Source organism: Notolepis coatsorum, assembly GCF_963971535.1.
Source record: "Notolepis coatsorum genome assembly, chromosome: 17".
Taxonomy (NCBI): Eukaryota; Metazoa; Chordata; class Actinopteri; order Aulopiformes; family Paralepididae; genus Notolepis; species Notolepis coatsorum.
In genome coordinates, this window is record NC_140181.1 from 78,843,107 (window position 1) to 78,865,383 (window position 22,277).

Consider the following 22,277-nt stretch of genomic DNA (forward strand, 5'->3'; position numbering starts at 1 on the left):
CCTCTTGGTACCACATGCGGTGGTTGTTCCTATAACCCCTCAAGAAAAAACTCCAAAACACACCTGCGGGTATACACTGGCTATACCGCAGTACAAGTGTTTCAGTTTTTAAAAAGGGGTTATTCCAGGCCTACGGGTCGACGAAACACAACTTCGGACTGGGCCCGGCGGCCCGGGAAGCACACAGGGATGCCAGAGGAGGTCCAGAAGACCACCCCAACAGCCCCCTCTTCGCCATGCGTAAGAGAGGAACGAAAAGAATGGAGAACCAGCCCCTTCATGATAGCGCAGGGTACAAGATGTACCCAACAAAGGGCCTCCATAACACCCAACCCTGTGACACCCAGGCCGACCCGGCATTTTTTCCCCCGAAAAAAGCACAAGTCCCTCAGGGTACCAGAACAGCAGATCTGCGTCCCCGGCGGACAACGGGTTAACTGACCTGAACCAGTCCCGTGCCCTAGCCACGCCGACATCCCCACTCCAAGAGAGGGGGTAGGTACGCGTGTCGATCTAAAAACATGAAAAGAGGGTGGCACGCAGACGGTCCCATTCGTACCGCGCTCAGTGGCCCACCCCAAGGGCGTGAGATCCCTCTACCTATGTTTTGATCTATTCCGTTAACATCCCCTAGATATGAACGAGAATTCATCGAGACCTAGTAACAGGCGCTCGGAAGAGAAAACCTCCATCCCAGTTGCCCTATAAAAACCCCGTTTTAATAATGAGCAACCAAGGCGTACCAGCCTCATGCGTGATTCTTATCAGAAACACCCAGAGCCAGCACTATGTACGCGTCGAGACCCAAACACATCAATGGATAGTCAAACCAGACACCAGACATTGGTCCTTCAAGTCGCCTGGGAGAACGACAAGGAGTTGTCGTGCTTCATATTCTTCCCTCTTTTTATTAAAAAGAAAGAAACACAGACTGACATGAATCCCACGTGATGCGGCTGAGGGTAAAAATTGTTTTCATTCTTACATCCCGCCACCCTCACCACAGAGAGGAGACGGGAATCCTCAGAGAGACTTCCCACGTGAGCCATGATTTGAAAAGTCATGGTAACATTGAGCCATGTGACCAACAGACTCAAGTTACACGTATATCGAGCGTAGCAGAACACTAAGTTCCTACGCTCTGCCCCGACAACTTGACAATGACAGACCCTATATACGGGTCTGAAAAAACTCACGGAAGCCGTCGTCCAATAGAAACGTGCCCAGTGACGTATTCTATGACGGGGGGAAACCCATGACTCAACCGCCCGTGATAAGTGCGGAGTCAGGGAAACCCTCCCCCCCCCCCCCCTGCCAAGCTGCCTAACAGCTTGGCCGGACCGAATGAAAAGAGAGTAAAAAAAAAACGACCAATCAGAAGAGGGAAGGAGGGGTTTATCCGGTACCCCCTCGCAAGCCCAACCCTTGAATACGACAACAACAATAGCCATATGATACCTTAAGTAGCCAGTATGCTAATGAACAGCGCAAAGCTAATTCAATGCACGCTAGCCACAGACAAGTCTGTGAACAGGGTTTATAACAAGGCCAAAGTTATATATGTGTGAACCCGACACCCGTGTTTATGTTGCAAGACACAGAAAATCTGATAGAGAGAGAGAGCGGCCTGAACCGCGGTACCTTTACACACACGAGCATTACTGCAGACCAACACGGCTCAATATCACTGTTTAAGCAACAGAGCACACAACTAACCTCTACCTTTATGTTAAGACTTAACCTTCAGGTCGAGGCAGAAAAAACCTTTTTCAACCGAGTGTAAGCTGCAGGCCTTGCTTAAGCTCTAACATGAAATGTAGCGACCAACAAGACTTAATAATAATAATAATAATAATGGCTTGGATTTATATAGCGCTCTTCATGACACCCAGATCGCTTCACAGAGTCCATTATTTGTTCATACACAGTCATACCGGTGGTGGTAAGCTACAATTGCAGCCAGAGCTGCCCTGAGGCAGACTCACGGAAGCGTGGTGAATAATCATCGCCTACGGCCCCTCCGACCACCACCAACATTCATTCACATGCATACACATTCATACGAGGCAAGTAGGTTAAGTGTCTTGCCCAAGGACACAACGGCAATGGGATGGACATGGGCTTGAGCGGGATTCGAACCACCAACCCTTCGATCATTGGACGACCCGCTCTACCCCTGAGCCAAAGCCGCCCCACTTAAAGTCTAGCCCTTCTATCAAACCCACACTAGCGAAAGGTTCACACATCGTATCCCCATCATATGTAGTGAATAAACACACAGTTTGTAACAAAAAATAGTCCCTCCCAGGAGGGACCTTTTATTTCTTTACAAAATCATATGTTGGGCCGGGAAGGGAACAGGGGGGACCACAGAGGGAAAAAAGTCACTTTTAGCAACGCCTGCCATGAGCCACTCGGGACCTGCCACCCCGGGGAGCCCCGGAGGGACGGTAAAGGATAGGAGGCTGGTCACGACGATCCCTACCGTCACCTCCGAGCGTGGATGGGCCGGCTGCAGTGGCGGAGGCGCCCTCTTTCCTCCTGGCCTTCTTTGCTGAAGGTCCAGCAGTGGCGGTGGTAGCAGCGGCGGCTACGGCGGCGGAACCCCGACGACGAGCCTTCCGTCTGACTCCACCGGCGACATCGGGCGGGGGGAAATGAGGCTGGAGCACGGAACGCTCCTCCTGCATCTCCCTGCAGGTTGAGGTCATTAGCTGCAGCGCCGACCCGAAAAGCCCAGCATCGGAGAGGGGTGCCGTCAGAAGTGGAGTCTTCTTCCTTTCCGGCACACGCGCCTGCTCCAGCCAAAGGTGGCGCTGGACTAGAGTGGCCAGGGCGCGTACTTTCCCAGCGGCGATGGCCTGCGGCTGGATCAGATGCAGGATGGCTCCTGCCGACTGGGCGAGCTGATCATGTTGCAAATCGGTCAGCTCCGTACCGCCCATCAGTATCCCGGACATGAATCTCGCCAGCTGCGCGATGTTAGAAGTGTTAGCCAGAGATTGAGTCGCAGAGATAAATTACTGGTCACTCCAGTAAGCCAACCGCCTCGCCGATTTCCCTTGGGGAACCGGCTTCCGTAACAGCTCCCACACCACCTCAGGACAAAGGAGAGCTGCCATCGGCCTATCAAGCCGAGGCACCCCCTCCTTCATGCCGTCTACCAAACCCACCACCCTCGTAGGCGGGGGTGAGGCCCATGATGTGGGAGACCACCTGTCCCTGACGGACGTAGGCCTCCATCGAGGGGAAAAATTTACAGACAACGCCCATCTCTCTCACAGGACGGCGTTGCCATAGATGACCTATGAGATCAGTTGCAGTGGGTGACAATATTGTCACAAGGAAAGACGAAATTACTTACCTGGGTTCCATCCTAGAGGCAAATCTTTCCTGTGACAAAATGGCATCCAATGTAATAAAAAAAGTCAACCAACGAACTAGATTCTTGTACCGGATCTCCTCTCTGGTAAACAAGAATACCCTGAAGACTCTGGCAGGAGCACTCATTCAAGGGTACAACGACTATGCGTGCACCTCATGGTACCAAAGCACCTCAAAGGCGCTTAAAACAAAATTACAAACATCACAAAACAAACTGGTCAGACTACTACTTGACCTTACCCCCAGAACCCACCTCACCCCTGCCCACTTTGACAACCTAGGATGGCTTAGAGTAGACGACAGAGTACAGCAACTTGCAATGGGCCTGGTCTACAAGATACACTATACGACTAAGGTACCCATGTACATGTCAAAATACTTCCCAAAGGTCAGTGAATACCAGAACCACTACACCAGAGGAAGCTCAACAAATCATGTTAAACCCAGATTCGGCTCAAACAAGGGACTAAATACGTTTCGCAATTATGCCACATCAATGTGGAACGCCCTACCCAAAGCTGTAAAGGAATGTGAATCCCTACCCACATTCAAAACCGCTCTTAAAGAGCACCTACGGGAGGCTGCAATTCGAAACTGGCCACCGTAAATGCCCAAAACCCCCACCACCTCCTAATAGACAGTCTCCTCCCCACCGCATGTATATATTCCCTCCCTGCCGTATGTATATCCCTCTCCCACCCACCCATCCCCTCCTAATGTACAGTCCCCTCCCCATCATATGTATATACTCTGTCAGGATCTAGGGGTAACAGTACTGTATATTTGAATACCGTTTATGTCACAAATGTATCAGTACTAAATACCTATATGTCCCTATGCCATAAATGTCATGTATGTTGTGTATGTCATAATGTCTATATGAATTGAAAATGGGGGACCCTGATGGAAACAAGACAAATGTCTTTCTCAGGTCTGCATCCCCTTAACAATTGTGTGTATTGAGCCGTACTGTATTGTACCCATTCTGCAATCTGTTAAATAATGTTTTCATTCATTCATTCATTCATCATCAGGAACAGGAACAGGCAGCGGCTGCGGCAGCGGCACGCCGTTTGCGACTGCCGCCGCCGCCATGAGCTCGGGGAACAAAGGACGCAGTTCCCCCTGCATACTTTCCCCCACCGAGCTCGCGTCCCTCTTCCCCCCACAGAGCTTGCGTCCCTCACATGCAGCAGGCTACTGGTTACAGAGCCACATTCTGATGTGGCTGATAGCAGGGCATCCCGCCGCCGAGTCGGAGGTTCTAACCCAACATCCGCGTACGAGGGACCCCAAGGAGACCTATCACCCCCCTCCAGTGTTACCTGGACGGGCGGCGGACATGTCTCCACCGGGACGTCAAATAAGAACCTGTCTGCTTCTACCATGTAGTCCTCTGTTTCCATCGGCCATGGAGAATCAGACGCATCCTCATCCGGCTCCAGCAACTCACCAAAACCAGGCCGTTCGCGTCTACAAGCCACCATCTTACGACGGGAGCGAGCCGACGCAAAAAGTTTGCGTCTCAAATCCTCCGCCACCAGAGGAGCCTGCCGCCCAACAGCGGACAACTCTCCGGCGGCAAAGGAACCAGAGCCGGAACCAGGCCATCGCACAGGAGACGGCGCTGGTGCACCAGCTCCTTGGAGAGGCAAACTATCTATCGGACGCCTACCGGGCGCGGCTGCCAACCACGAAAGTGGCCTCAACCCCGCTCCAAGACGCACGACAGAGGAGGCAATGGAGAACCGCTGGTGAAGGGTAACGTTGCTAGCGCGACCCTCCGAGGTAAACATTATGACTTAGCTTTTTTCTTTTTAAAGTTATGAGAGAAAGAAAAAAGCAAGAAAAAATGTAAACACGTAACTCAACTTTCTTCAGCTTAAACAACCTCGTCAAGTGATGTATACAACAGGCACTTCCTTGTGGTGAAAGTGAAGAAGGAGGCGAGTGTGTGGCCACACACCTGCTTATGAAGGTAGCGGATAGGGGTGTGGCCAGACGAATGTTGGTATGTAAAGGTACATTGTGGATTTTTATTCAGTGCATATGCACGAAGTGAGGTTAGTGCAGATGACGCTGAGCGGCAGCCAGTATGAAATAGAACCATCTGTAGTGTGGTAGTGAAAGGTTAACCGTCGGTAGTGTTATAGTGAAAGGGTTAAGAAATACACTTTCCAACAATTCCAAAACTGTCTTACATGTTGTGACTTTTGTATTTACCATGTGTAGAAACAACAATGTAAGATAAGATGTTGTAATCTTCGCTAGAAGCTAGAAGCCAGGCTGAGACGGTCAAACAGGTTGAGGCTGTTGTTTCTACATGTGGTAAATACACAAGTCACAACATGTAAATAAGATACGTTTTGGAGTTGTTGGAAAGTGTATTTCGTTACTTTTGATGGTAGGATAGTGGTTCATATCCATCAGCTAGTGTACTGGTGTGGCTCGCTCTCTGTACTGCACGCACAGAGATGAGAAGGGGACCTACTAATCTACTAATTCCCCCAAAAGGTTGGCTTGGTCCTTTAAGATGTAAGGGTTGAGATCCTCACCTGCAGATTTAGGATCAAATCTTCCCCACTTCATCTCCTGCTCAGCTTTTAGTGTCTCAGTAAAGAACCAAAAAGAAACCTGTTGTGAAGGGCCAGATTAAACCGAATATATATATTTATTTATATATATATATTTAATTGTATTTGTATATTCTCTAATATTCCCTGATATCCCTTGTATATTCCTTGTACAATATGCATTGAATATCCATTCTAGCCTACTGAACATCCCATAATAGTCTCCATTCTACTATTGGTCGAGACCTTGGTGCCAGGCTGCCATACCCCTCAGACCCAGTTCAAACGTACCGCTCCACATGTACGAACAAGTCCTAGTTCCGCGTAGGAATCTGGCTACCGCACCACTAATGGGACTATTTGTTCATAGTGCGTATATATACTGCGCTACTAAAGTAGGACTTTCTTTTCAGTCCAGTTTCTTACCCTCCAATAGAGTCACAGACGTAAAGCCTCCCCGCGACGCCACGTGTGGGAGTAAGGCCAAGTTCGCCTACCATCGGTATTGAGACATCGTGTATATTAATATTTGAATAGTCATGTTTGGCACTATATCGTCGAGTTGGACGTGGTCTATTAAGCTAATAATAGTCTGTTAATATATAGTGCTTCGTGCGGTGAGAATACTACCGTAGTCAGTACCCCATCGTTTCGGGCAGAGAACTGGCTGCTTACCCAGGGTGGTTGACCCCATGTGAAGCTGCACCCGAGGAGCCCCAGAGCCGACGAGCGAGTGGACCTGTATACCGGATTATTCTACCGACGACAGCCCGCCTTCCCAGGCACGGATTATGCTTTGTATACTTTGATTATTCCATGGATAAAGACCCCCGACACTGCCGTGTGTTGGAACCCCCCCCCCCTGGAGAGGACGCAAGGTGAGGAGACGCTCTGCAAGACGAGGTCGCTTCACGTCTCTCCCCCGTGGACCGGAGAGAGCCGGCCCACAAAGAGTCCACCTGCTTTCATCTGTGGTCCAAGGATCGCCGGCGCATTGAACGGCACTACAGTGGGTTCACCTGGGATACCCTTGGCCGGACGAGGCAGCCGGATTCTACCCCCCCCCCCCCTCCTACTCCTGTCGGCTTACAAGCGACCGGATTAACCCCCTCTAGTGTATCTAGTATATAATCATTAAAGTATCATTGCTGTTATTCCTTAACTATTCCAGGTCGTATATTTACCACCTGCGCCTTCAGAGATTGGACATTCTCTATTGATATACCGACGAATACTCTTTGCCATAAAAGTGCATACTATTTCAATTCATAAATGTAATTAAGTGATTAAGTGCTTGTTCTACACACCATCGCTGTGTAGAAATAAAGACCTGTTTCGACTTCGTACATTTGTGTTGGATCCGTTTCATCTACGTGAGAGTGTTTATGATAATATATTTATGCCGTGTACTGGGTGGCCGAATATTAAGTACAAAGGTAGTGGTAGTAAGTATCATATCTAGTAATACAGTCAGGGAATTGTACCCCTCAGTTACAATTGGTCCTTCGAGCCGGAGGGTAATTAGTGTAATATTAATATAGTGTTATTAATATTGAAATGGCCTATGATGAACACTCCACGAAACGATCCTCCTAACCAACGCCCGCAGCGCGAACGACGGCTCCCTCAGTACTTAGAGGCTTACGCTGTCAGTCAACAACCTAGTCTTCTACTAACAGTAAACGCGGTAAAACTAGAAAGTAAAAGTATGTCTAACCCCAACGCCCAGACTACCCCGACCATAGAGGCCCCTACGGGCTCTAATGTAACTGACCAAGTTCACGGTGGGGACCAGTGGGAACCAGACATGACTTCACACCCCGCCAGTACTGAAGAAGTAGTCCCCGATGAGTCCCGGGAGGAATACAACGCTACCGAGAGAGAACTCGGCACGGAAGAAGACGGGGAGAGCACCGTGGAGATAGAACTCCAAGGCTCCGCAAGGAGTACCCCGAGGGAAGGCTCCCCTATACAACCGCCTTCTCCCAGCGAGGCAGAGAGGACCCTACAGCAGGCCTTCCTCATCAGCCTGAACGCCGCTGCTGAACGCGACCGACTGCAGATCCAGCAGCGAAGCGAACACGAGCAGATACGTCTAGAAATAAGACGCATTCAGATGGAAGAGAATGTGGCCCGAGAACGAGCCGGTGCTCAACGGGACGCAGCGCGCGACAGACAGCAGTCGCAACTAATAGAACAGCTGATCAGACGGACAACACCCTCTCCCTCCGCCAGAGGCTCCAGGAACTCGTCTAGACACACCTCCAGGGCGGCATCCCCTAGCCGAGTAAACAACCCTGAACTTGACCAACAGACGAGGTCTATACCCCCCACAGACCACCTCCCCCCACCGGTCCAAGCGAGACCTAGCAACCGGGAAGGAGCAGAATATCCTGTGGAGAGGCTAAACCAGAGACTACAAGCACTGGATGACCTAACTGAAGACGAAGAGGAAGAGGAGGAGAACCACGCCCGAAGACAGCACAGTACTCTACCGGACCAGGAGGCCCGGTACAGCCCAGGCTATACTCCCGCGGAGCTGCGCTACAGAACCCCGACTCTATACCCGGGTGAGCACGACGCACGACCCGCACCGAGGAACAGCACCTGGACAAGCGGGCCATGGTACACTGCCGGTACCAGCCCATACCAAGGAGCGGGAGGAGACTCGCCTAGGAGGCCTCTCCCCCAACGCTCGCCGATGTATCCACAGTCAGCGTCATACATTGGCACGCCTATGGTACCCGACTTCACCCAAGAGAACCGGGCCCAGTATACAGAACTCCGCATGTGTCTGGAGACCATGTTGGTGGATGTATTGGATGAACGCCACAAATACGCCATCCTACTGAAGCACTTAAAGGTACCCCGCGCACATAATATAGCGCTCGCCTACGCGACTTCCACCACCCCATACACAGCAGCGCTGGTAGCATTGGACCAGAGGTATGGGCGCATATGGGATTACGTGATCCAGGAGATCCGACACATCGACCGCTTACCCCCAGCAATAGACAATCGAGCACTGGACGACCTGTCCATCAGAGTGCAGTCCCTGGTAGGGATGTTGGGAGCGCAAAGAGAGAAGGGGAGGCATGAACTTTACGCCAACTCAAATGTGGAAAGGATCCTGGAGAAGCTGCCGCCCGCTCGTCAGGAGCGCTTTAGGCGGCAGAGGGACCACAGAGACCCGAATGGCCCCGAACCGAACCTCCTCGATCTAGCAGACTTCCTGGCGAGAGAAGTCAGCAGCCTACGGCTAGATACATTCGGACGGAGCACCCCTGGCTCCAGAGAAGGAACCAGACGACTAAATGATGGAAGAAGATTGGTGACTGTGATGCACCAATCGGAGTCAGTACCGAGCAGCAGGAGCCACAGTACCCCCTCCAGAACGGAGAAGTGGAAGATAGTGTGCCCCTACTGTGAGAAAGAACACTGGCTAGCGCAATGTGACTCCTTCCCCAAGCTGAACACGGAGGAAGCAGGTCAATGGATAAAGTCCAACAAGCGCTGTTTTCGCTGTGCGCGCTCACACATGGCAGCCGAATGCCGCTTAAAGAAAAGGTGCACCAAGTGCGATGGAGCCCATCTGGACATACTTCACGACAGTAACAGACGGCGCCCTTCACCTGCACCATCCAGCCGCAAAGCGAGCGTCATGTACATCGATCCCGCCAGCAGCAGTGGAGCCCGAGTACTCCTAAAAGTAGTGCATGTGACACTAAGCTACCAGAATAAAGTCCTGGACACTTACGCCGTCCTCGATGACGGGTCAGAGAAGACCCTGCTGCTCGCCTCCGCTGCGGCCCAGCTAGGGCTGCGGGGAAGCGAAACCCAAATGACAATTCGGACAATAAGACGAGATTTGAAGACGATAAAGGGCGAGAATGTCTCATTCTCTATCGCAGCAAGCGGCCAGCCTGAGCGACGGTACCAGATTGCAGACGCTTTCACCAGCCAAGAAATAGGACTGTCGCGGTACACATACCCCGTCGCCAAGCTGATGGAGAAATATGCACATCTGCGCAAGTTACCGATCCCGCTCATAGACAATGCTATGCCGACCTTGTTGATAGGCTCCGACCATGCAGACCTCATTGTCCCGATAGACCGGGTTCATACCGGACCCCGAGGCTGTCCTGCAGCAGTCGAGACCCGTTTGGGATGGACTCTCCAAGGCCCGCTCGCCAAATCTCTCAACCGAAGTACAGCCACTAGATGTCTCCACTCCCGAGTCACAGAGGGAGAAACCGCACTCCTGCAACACGTAGAGCGGCTATGGACCTTGGAACAAATGCCCTTTAAGAACGGAAAGAAAGACATTCGCTCTAAAGATGACATTTACGCCATTCACCTCCTCGAGACAGGGACCAAGAGAGTCCCGGTCAACGGCGTGTTGAGATACGCCACGCCACTCCTGCGGCGAGAAGGAATGCCTACTTTCCACGCCAAGACAGACGCCACAGAACGGTACCTGCTGAACACGGAGCGGCGCTTAGCCAAGAACCCCGCCCAAGAGAGTGTATACCGCGCTGAGATTGAGAAGCTCATCACAGCGGGACACGTCACAAAGATGGACATTAAAGAGGCTGACCAGACCACTGAATCGTGGTACGTGCCCCACCACAAGGTCCATCACAACGGTAAAGACCGCATAGTATTTAACTGCAGCTACCAGATCGGATCCCAAAATCTGAATAAAGAGTTACTGCCCGGTCCCACACTCGGCCCCTCCCTACTCGGCGTTCTACTCCGCTTCCGCCAGGAAAAGGTGGCCATCAGCGGGGACATTAAAGGAATGTTCCTGCAGGTGAGATTAGTAGAGGCGGACAAGCCCCTGTTACGGTTCCTATGGAGAGAGAAGCCAGGAGATGAGCACCCAGCCATCTACCAATGGGAAGTCCTCCCCTTCGGAACGACGTGCAGCCCCTGCTGTGCGACATTTGCACTACAGAAACATGTAGCAGAGGACCCAGCAGCGGACGAAGAGGTCCGACACAGCGTAAAGAACAGCTTCTACGTAGACAACTGTCTACAAAGCCTTTCAACCCAGGAAGAAGCCGAGGCTCTCCTGATTAAACTCCGCGCCTCATTGATCAAAGGCGGCTTTGATCTCAGGCAGTGGGCCAGCAGCGATCCGCAAGTACTGCGCAGCCTCTCCTCCGAGGACAAGGCAGCCAGCAGCGAGACCTGGATGGCTACAATCCCGGGAGAAGCCCAGGAGATGACCCTGGGATTGGTGTGGCGATTCAAAACAGATTCGCTTCACTACAGACACAAGCCCCTGACTACGGAGCAGGGAAGGCCGGCGGCGGCGCCGACCACCAGACGGAGTGTGTACACAACACTCGCCCGACAATATGACCCGCTAGGATGTATTCTACCGTACACCACCAGGGCAAAAATGATTGTACGAGCATTGTGGGACAAGGACCAGGGCTGGGACGACCCCATTCCCGCACACCTTGCATCCACCTGGAGAGAGTGGGAGATGGAGCTCCACTCACTCCCAGGCGTTAATATGCGCCGAAGCTACTTCCCACCCACGGTGAGGCCAGAGACATGTAAAATGGACTTACACGTCTTCAGTGACGCCTCAGAGGTCGCATACGGATCAGTAGCCTACTTGCGGGCCCAAGACCAGGGGGGAGAGATCTACACAGCATTTGTCCTCGCCCGCTCGAGAATAGCCCCACGCAAGCAACAATCTATCCCACGTCTAGAGCTCTGCGCAGCCCTAGCCGGAGCGCACCTAGCCACGCTCATCCAACGTGAGCTCACCATACCGGTGTCTAGAACAATCCTGTGGTCAGATTCCACGACGGTACTCGCCTGGATCAAATCGGACTCATGCAAGTACAAAGTCTTCGTGGGAGTCAGAGTCACCGAGATTCAAGACTTAACCGAAGAGTTAACCGGAGAAACAGAGTGGCGCTACGTTGATACAAAACAGAACCCAGCTGACGTCATCACCCGGGGGATGCCCCTGGATGACCTCACCCGTCGCAATGTCTACAGTGACGGCCCAGCACTCCTGGAGCTCCCGGAGGAAGAGTGGCCCACGCCTGTCCCGAGGGAGGCCGGTCAGGAGGAGGCTGAGAATAAGAGGCCTGTGTTCTGTGGATTGAGCACTGTTATCTCCGCGGACCCCAACGTGGATGATTGCACTGCCATAGAGAGTGCACAACAAAGGACATTCCTACTGCACTACCTACCGTCTCTACAGACCCGCCAGAAGTGGGTAAAGGAGAGAGACAATTTAACAGAAGGAACAGTCGTCATGATTATTGATCAATCACTGCCCAGAGCTATGTGGCCGGCCGGCCGCGTAAGCAAAGTGATCACCGGTGCCGACGGCAAGGTCCGAGCAGCTGAAGTGCTCGTCCAGGGCCGCACTTACACCCGTCCCGTGGCGAGGCTCATAGAACTGCCTCGACTCCCGGACACAATCGATGATGACCATGACCCTACAACCCTATGACTTTGTGAAGTTGACTGACCCCTACAGCAAACCCTTATGTGTAAATAGACAACGCGATTAATCTGTCTCTGTTTAACTGATTAGGTCTGGGACCTATTCAGGGGGTGGCTGTTGTGAAGGGCCAGATTAAACCGAATATATATATTTATTTATATATATATATTTAATTGTATTTGTATATTCTCTAATATTCCCTGATATCCCTTGTATATTCCTTGTACAATATGCATTGAATATCCATTCTAGCCTACTGAACATCCCATAATAGTCTCCATTCTACTATTGGTCGAGACCTTGGTGCCAGGCTGCCATACCCCTCAGACCCAGTTCAAACGTACCGCTCCACATGTACGAACAAGTCCTAGTTCCGCGTAGGAATCTGGCTACCGCACCACTAATGGGACTATTTGTTCATAGTGCGTATATATACTGCGCTACTAAAGTAGGACTTTCTTTTCAGTCCAGTTTCTTACCCTCCAATAGAGTCACAGACGTAAAGCCTCCCCGCGACGCCACGTGTGGGAGTAAGGCCAAGTTCGCCTACCATCGGTATTGAGACATCGTGTATATTAATATTTGAATAGTCATGTTTGGCACTATATCGTCGAGTTGGACGTGGTCTATTAAGCTAATAATAGTCTGTTAATATATAGTGCTTCGTGCGGTGAGAATACTACCGTAGTCAGTACCCCATCGTTTCGGGCAGAGAACTGGCTGCTTACCCAGGGTGGTTGACCCCATGTGAAGCTGCACCCGAGGAGCCCCAGAGCCGACGAGCGAGTGGACCTGTATACCGGATTATTCTACCGACGACAGCCCGCCTTCCCAGGCACGGATTATGCTTTGTATACTTTGATTATTCCATGGATAAAGACCCCCGACACTGCCGTGTGTTGGAACCCCCCCCCCTGGAGAGGACGCAAGGTGAGGAGACGCTCTGCAAGACGAGGTCGCTTCACGTCTCTCCCCCGTGGACCGGAGAGAGCCGGCCCACAAAGAGTCCACCTGCTTTCATCTGTGGTCCAAGGATCGCCGGCGCATTGAACGGCACTACAGTGGGTTCACCTGGGATACCCTTGGCCGGACGAGGCAGCCGGATTCTACCCCCCCCCCCCTCCTACTCCTGTCGGCTTACAAGCGACCGGATTAACCCCCTCTAGTGTATCTAGTATATAATCATTAAAGTATCATTGCTGTTATTCCTTAACTATTCCAGGTCGTATATTTACCACCTGCGCCTTCAGAGATTGGACATTCTCTATTGATATACCGACGAATACTCTTTGCCATAAAAGTGCATACTATTTCAATTCATAAATGTAATTAAGTGATTAAGTGCTTGTTCTACACACCATCGCTGTGTAGAAATAAAGACCTGTTTCGACTTCGTACATTTGTGTTGGATCCGTTTCATCTACGTGAGAGTGTTTATGATAATATATTTATGCCGTGTACTGGGTGGCCGAATATTAAGTACAAAGGTAGTGGTAGTAAGTATCATATCTAGTAATACAGTCAGGGAATTGTACCCCTCAGTTACAAAACCCATGGGAGAGACGTCTCCTTTATGTACCTGACTGGAGTCCACTTTGTAGTTGTGTTTGTGGGCGAACACAGTGCCCATGGTGGAGAGGAAACTGAAGCCCACTAGAGCCACAGACAGAGCGGGGATGAAGAGCTCTCTGGCCTGGGAGAACGAGGGTAAGGCTGGGGGAGACAGGCTGGAGAGAGAGAGAGAGAGAGAGAGAGAGAGAGAGAGAGAGAGAGAGAGAGAGAGAGAGAGGAAGAGACAGACAAATCCGCTCTTACCTTGACAATTAAAAAGCTTCCATAATTTAGTAAATAGTATCCCCATGGCATGGTGCTGAGCTGTAGCCAGCAAGCTATGCTATCAATATTAGCTAAATAATTAGCGTCACATAGATGGCCTTTTTCTGAAAACCCAAGCACACATTGTTCCATAGCATACGCCTTCAGTTGATCATGACAAATCCTCTCTTACCTTGACAATTAAAAAGCCTCCATAATTTAGTAAATAGTATCCCCATGGCATGGTGCTGAGCTGTAGCCAGCAAGCTATGCTATCAATATTAGCTAAATAATTAGCGTCACATAGATGGCCTTTTTCTGAAAACCCAAGCACACATTGTTCCATAGCATACGCCTTCAGTTGATCATGACAAATCCTCTCTTACCATGACGATTACAGTCTCCATAATTTAGTAAATAAAGCTGTAGCCACTAGCCAGCCAGCTAGCATTGATGCTATTCAAAATGCTATCCACATTAGCTAAAAAGCTAACCAACTAAATACAGACAACGTTTGCTAGTCGAAATGACTGGACACACACAGGGACAAGTTAAACACCAATCAATTAATTTATTCCAACAGGTAGTTTGAGCCGCGGACAGACAGACAGACAGACAGACAGACAGACAGACAGACAGACAGACAGACAGACAGACAGACAGACAGACAGACAGACAGACAGACAGACAGACAGACAGACAGACAGACAGACAGACAGACAGACAATCAATACAGTGGCTCCATTGCCTGCCTCCATTGCTCCATTGCCTGGCTATAGCCTGGCTTTGCAATTACTGTAGTGCTGTAGGATATAGCCTAGATTTGCTCACATATGAAACACACTATTTTAAATCAGAGCAGATATTCCAAGTTTTTTTTTTTATCAATTATGCCATATAGGGCTGGATGATATGCCCAAAAGAGTTTTGACGGCATAACAGTATTTGACGGTATTGCATGGTTCTATTTCAATCAAAATTATCTATTTTCTTTTACTCTTTAATACTGCTGCAAGGAATCTTTTTTTGATTAACTTAAAAATATACAGTGTATACAGTATATAGACCTCCCAGCTATAATGCCATCCCAGCTAACAGAGAACTGTAGCTAGCCTTGGACATCCACATTTTCTATATAATGTAATGCATTGTAGCTAATGTAATGACACTCGCACAACTCGTGTACAAATGTGTTGCTCATTTGGCCTGAAAAAATGCCATACGCAGTAGACTCAGCAGAAAAACAACACGTGCATAGTACTGACCTAGAAAATGTTGATTATATTTTACAGGAAAGGGAAGGAGAGACCAGGGGAAATAAAACAGGAATTAAACAGGCACAGCTGCTCTCGCTGCATGGCCACCGACATCAGTGTGACTGGTGCTTTGATCGAGATTACATTTTAATTGAGAGTAAATCAATGTACTCAGTAGACAAACACAAATAGGTTTCTCACATGTTAATCTGTTTCAAGGTGGGAAATTAACTCTTGCAGGAGTTGAATGGAAGGATAAACAAAGAATAAATTAAACAGAGTTGGTCTGATCCACTGCGTCTGCCAGGCTACCACCAGTCAGAACTTAATCAAATCAAATCAAATGTATTTGTAAAGCCTGCAATCACACGTTAATGTCCCCATGGGCTGGACAAGTCTTTTTTAAACAGAAGAAACATCACAATAAATCAAGAACAAAAAACCCATCATGAAATCCAAAACACTCCCAGTCCCAGACATACCCCAGCGAAAGTAAGGAAAAACTCACTAAAAACAATAGGAAAAAACCATAGAAAGCAATAATAAGAAGGAATAAGAAACCTTAGAATGGCTGCTCAAGGGGGGATCCCCCTTTTTGGATGTCTGTGATAGTGTTGCTATGGATAATCGATGGGTGGAGAATAAAACAGGCGAAATAGCTGGTATGCACATGCAATAGCAACTGGGGTACATAATTTTTTTTTTAAAGATTTAAATAGAATAGAGCTAAGATCAACAACAACAAAGGAGAAAGCATAGGGAGACAAGCGCTATAGGGTGAAAATAGGATAAAGGCTATTGGATGAACTTGGAAGAAGCACAGAGACCGATAGACAGACGAGGACAATTATTGTCTCCTACTAACCCACTGGGTATGTGTCCCACCACCTGCACTCCATGTTGTCCTGCCAGGTCCATCTGCACAGAGAGCACGGTGCCCAGGACGCCTGTAGCTGTTCCGCAACCGTTCCTACTTCCGGGGTAGGCCTGATTGGCCCCGACAGGCACGTGACCCGCCACGGCCACGCCCCGCGGCAGCCCCAGGAGCAAGCGCGCTACTGCTGGAGTTCGCTTCGCCTTTCACATCGCTGCCGTTGGCAAAAGCAGGATGAGAGGCGAGAGCGTAGATTTCGCTGTGTATCATTTAATCATTTAACATTTGAAAGGTATACATTGTTGTCATACAGAAGTACAGAATACTTTTATCCAAAATGCTTCTTACTGTTACACTGTTAGAGACTGTGCAGTGCACGGCTTTAGTCTCACTCGAGTGAGGAAGACCGCTGGTTCTCCAACATACAGCGGTGTGCTCTTCAGAATGTACCGGGAGAAACGTTTACTGTACCCCGCAGACATAAGCGTCTCACAGGGCTGAGCTGTGCACGGCTTTAGTCTCACTCGAGTGAGGAAGACCGCTGGTTCTCCAACATACAGCGGTGTGCTCTTCAGAATGTACCGCTGGTTCTCCAACATACAGCGGTGTGCTCTTCAGAATGTACCGGGAGAACGGCAGCGATGTGAAAGGCGAAGCGAACTCCAGCAGTAGCGCGCTTGCTCCTGGGGCTGCCGCGGGGCGTGGCCGCGGCGGGTCACGTGCCTGTCGGGGCCAATCAGGCCTACCCCGGAAGTAGGAACGGTTGCGGAACAGCTACAGGCGCCCAGGACTGTCTGAGGACAAACAGAGACAGAGACATAGAATCGGAAGGGATAGAAAGGATACTCTCTCCTAATACGGTGCTCTAATTTTAGAGTTGATTGTGCCCATAGGCCCACAAAAGAGTGCGGAACCAAAAAAACATTGCTGCCTTCTTCCCTGTTGTACATATTCGTTGCAGACTTATTTTAAAGGGATAGTTCAGATTTTTTCCTTCTTTCCTCATAGGCCTAATAGCTGCGGATAGCTGGCCACAAACTAATACAAAGTTCCTCATACCAAACCAATGCAAAGTCAACAGTTGCACCCAACAGTTGCACACAAAGTAGATCATAGTCAGCTTGTACAGACAGGAGCTTGACCGCATTGACTTTGTGTTGGTTTTGTAGCCAACTATCCGGAGTTAGTATGAAGTACAGCATGGATTGTACTGAGAAAGGACTCTACCAATCAATGACATGGTTTAAGCTTAACCCTGGAGTCACCCTTGTCGTAGTTCTGGTCAAAAAAACTTTTTTATGTGTGTTTGTGGATAGCGTTGGCTAGATTTTCTCTACATGCCAAAAAAGTTGCTCAGTATCACATCTTGGACTCACATTACAATAATCCATGTTTGTTTTTGAAAAACAATCACTATTAAGCACGTGAACAACAAGTGTCACACCTTTCACCCTAGTCGCAGAACTGGACAGGTTAGGGTTAGGGTTAGGGTTAGGGTAACCCTAAGGGTTAGGGTTAGGGTAACCCTAACCCCCTAACCCTAACCCTAACCCCAACCCTAACCCTAATTTAAGAAATGGTTAAAATCCTGAAAATGAATAAATATTCAATATGTATGGTGAGGACTGAAGTTAATAATGATATTCATGAAATAAATATTGAACAATACATGAAAAATATATGTTTTACTGAGTTTCGGTCACTATGGAGACAGGTAGTGGGTTTTTTGAAGGTTGACTCAATGGTTAAGTAAGTTTAAGCTTCTTATTATCAGACATTTATTGATTGATGATTGATGGATTGATGGATTGATGGATTGATGGATTGATGGGTTGATGGGTTGATGGGTTGATGGGTTGATGGATTGATTGATCAATTTATGTATTGATTGGTTGATTGATCAATTGATGGATTGGTATATTGATAGATAGATTGATTGATTGATTGGTTGATTGATAAACATTATTCTCTTATTTGGGGTTACTTGGGTTTGAGCTTACTGTACTGTTGCACTTGTTGTACGTCACTTTAGCCAACTGATACAATACAGCCAACTGGTTTATTGTGGTAATCTCCTTTGGTACAGTTAAGCAACCTGGAGAGCATTAGCCATATGGCTATACATACATACATGCTTATTTCAACAGGAATGACCATTATTCAATCTACTTCCACGTTCTGGGGGGCGACAGTTGTAACGTTCTGGGTTCTCGGGTCTGGTTGACCTGAGATCCCGGCTACCATCCTGTCACCTGTCACTTTCCTCTCACTTGATTGTATTATAGGTTGTCACCTGGTATTGGCTGTCACTCTGTGGAACGTGTGGAATGTCTGGTATGTTGCCCTCAAATGACTCCTGTCTTCTCTGTTCCTCGTCGGCTCTTCACACAATCTCCAGAACCAGTATGAGGCGGTACCAAGAGACAAGTGCTGCAGTAACTAGCATTCTTTCCTTTTGTTCTCTGTTGATCAGTACTCCTATTTACCTAAACTGCTCTACGGTTGTTCCTAATAAAGAGGATACCCGAATTGTGAAGAAAGAACCTACTCTCCGTCTCCTTATTGCCAACCACTATTGGAACTCTACACTCTTACCTGGTGCCATCGTAACAGACAGTAGCTCAAGTGATAGAGTGGCCGTCTGGTAATCAGAAGGTTCCCGGTTCAATTCCGGCTCCTCCCAGCAGCAAGTCAAAGCGTCCTTGAGCAAGACCCTTAACCCCTAACTGCTCTCGATGAGCAGGCAACTTGCATGGTTGCCTCCGCCGTCAGTGTGCGAATGTGTGAATGTGAGGCATAAGTTGTAAAGCGCTTTGGATAAAAGCTCTATATAAATGCAGTCCATTTACTCATAACATAACTATGCTTGTTGACAGAATCCGGCTATAGGGCGACAATAATGTGGTCAAGAGGCATGGTTTCTATCTTTAGCCTTTAAGCGGCGTGGTTTATTCATTCACATGGTATGAGCAGCAGCACATGAGGTCTCCTCTCACTGAGAGGCTGGGGGGAAAGAGGTAGAGTAGGAGTAGACATCTCTATTTATACTCGCCACCTGGTGGTGTCTTGCGTGGCTCCACCTAGAGTGCCCTCTAGTGGAAACAGTTATATATGCAGTTAGACAGTTACTAACAATCCTACATAGAACCTCTGACTTCAACACTCCCACTTAGGGTTGTATTAGCATACTGGATAACTTCTCCAAAAAACATTTTACAAAGGAAATAATATAATCCAAAACATCAATAGAGTATGGCAGTCAATATTTACACATTAAACATGACCTTTGCAAATCTCTTCAATTTCAATTTGGAACAGGTTTCCTCATAGTGTTTGCTACCCTGTCGTCCGTTTGGACAATAAATCAGTGTCATTCTTTCTTCTCTGATGACAGATCTGATGAGATGATATTTTCTATATCGACATGTTTACATCTATGTCGGCACACTGGGTTCCTAGCAATCACAATGGTTCCCTGGTTGCCCTCATAAACAACAGCCTTCATGTATAGTGTCCATCATTTTTAAATGATGTTGACAAAACGCCTCTGATCTTCAAAAACACAATATTCTGTATAGAGGATACATTCCAATTACCTACTACATATTAAGCAATATATTCATAATCTTATCTCCATCACTTCGAGCAGTTGTTCTAGATAAACACATTTTGCATTGTCATAGCTAGAAACATATACTCTGCCTCACAGGCTGATAGTATCACTGTGGGCTTTAAGCTCTAAACCCTTGCTGCCCTTTCTGAAACACAGCTGTTCGTCTGCTGCACCTCTGGGATAACGAAAAACATGTTTTTGACGTAGTTCAATGCTTCTCTGTGGGGTCAGCAAAATACTGTGACAATTTTACTCACTACAAAACATAGGTCAGGGCGAGTACAGGTTGTCTAACAAATGAGGCTACCCACAGCTTTTCTATACATCTCTTACTTCAGTCAAAACATCTCAGGATCTTTTCCACATAATTAAATCATTGAGAACATGGTAAGTCATCCACCTTTGTATTTAAACATGGGATCCATTTCTGTATTTAAACATGGACAGAGCATTCGAAACCGTGGCCCCCAGGTTGTGGAATGCTCTGCCCTTGGACCTTAGATCTGTGGTCTCTGTTAACACTTTTAAAAAGCAGCTAAAGACTGTGCTGTTTAAACAGGCGTTTGGCGAATTATGCTCTATGTAAATCTTTTATGTATTTTTATCTGTTTTGGCTTTTCCTGATCTTTCACGTTTTTAATTATTTTCTTTTACCATGCTGCTATCTTTTGCATTTTATTGATGTTTTTACTATGTGAAGCACTTTGTGACCCTGGTCTGTGAAAGGTGCTATATAAATAAACTTTACTTACTCTAATCAGGTATTTAAACCTGGATTCTACTCCTCCCGTATTTAAACCTGGAGTATCATCCTCCTGCATTTAAGCAGTGTAGCCACCCTCCTTCAGTATTTAAACATGGAGTACCCTCCTTCAGCATTTAAGCAATTAGCTACCAACCAACTGTGCTGTCCTCTCACTTGTTCATGTTTCCACCAATAATAGTATAACAGATCTTTGAAGCAATCACTTGAATATGTGCTCTGTGTTTTGTTGTTTGATTGTCTTATGTTCCTCTTGTTTGATGTTGTTTGAACCTGTTTATTATTAATTTTATCTTGTTTTGTGTTTGGTTTTTGTTTGCTTCTTTTGTTTTGTTATGTTTAATACATAATAATTTATGTATTCTGTAAGCTGTGGACCCCCTTGAAAACGAGATGGTTCATCTCAAGGGGTAATTCCAAATAAAGAATTTCAATATGTATTTGTCGTGGCCTTCAATACCCTCCTGGATTGAATACACCCATTTCCCTCCCACTGTCTGTCTGCCCTCTGGTAACTTGGTTGAATACACCCATTTCCCTCCCACTGTCTGTCTGCCCTCTGGTAACTTGGCTGGAGCAAAGGTGTGGTTGTCCTCTAGGGACCTCATCTCCTCATCCCTTGCTCTCTCCCATTTACTTGATTCGGGGGACAATGTGACCTCTTTAAAGGTTGGGGGTACCCCACTGACTACCCTGTAGCAGTAATCAACGGTGGTAAGTGTCATCCTCGTCACTCCCTTTTCGGGCATAGTCTGTCAGATACTTTGGGGGTTTGTGTTCCCTTGAGGGATACCTCCCACTGCTTGGGGCACTTGACATCACCCTAGGGTGCTCCTCGTCATCGCCCTCTGGGGGTGGCTGACTGTCTGCCTGCACGACCGTACTAAGTACACTGGGCTGCTGTGTCTCTGTTTCTACACACCTTACTCTGGAGTCCAGCTCTGGCTCCTCTGTCTGTGTCTCGCTCTCACATGTTGTCTTTGTGACAAACTTGACTAGCATGTGTTTCTGCACTCTCCCTTTACCGGAATGATAAACTAGGAAAGCGGGGCTTCCCTTGTCGTGCCCTACAAAGAGTCCTTTTACACATCTGGACTCGGGCTTTCCCCTGTCCTGCAGGTACGCATAACACACTGATCCAAATCGGTGCATTCTGGCTAAATTACACTTCTTTCCTGTCAGTGCTGTATACAGGGTGGTGCCCGAGTGCTTATTAAAGCACCTGTTTCTGGTGTAAGCGGCTTCTTGCACCCATAATGCCATAGGCTCTTAGGTAAGTTACTGTCTACTAGCTTACACCTAGCCATTTCGAAAAGGGTGCGCCATTTCCTCTCTGCCACTCCGTTCTGGTGTGGGGGATATGGACGTGACGTCTCGTGTCTTATCTTGTACCTTCTCAACAGTGATTGGAACTCTCTGTTTGTGAACTCGGTTTCGTTGTCGGACCTCAAGCATCCTACGTTACCATAAGGTCAAGTCAAGTCAAGAGTTTTAATTGTCACGGCATACAGGTATACAATG

General features: G+C 48.3%; 1 protein-coding gene across 1 annotated transcript in view; it reads right to left on the minus strand.

Annotated features, from left to right (window-relative positions):
- Positions 1-22,277, minus strand: part of slc26a6.1 (solute carrier family 26 member 6, tandem duplicate 1) — a gene marked incomplete at its 3' end in the record, with an annotated part of 163,432 nt that overhangs the window by 125,758 nt on the left and 15,397 nt on the right. Inside the window, 2 exon segments of the mRNA XM_084333505.1 lie at positions 14,015-14,162; positions 16,372-16,453. Of these exon segments, the coding sequence (XP_084189631.1) occupies positions 14,015-14,162; positions 16,372-16,453 (230 nt within the window).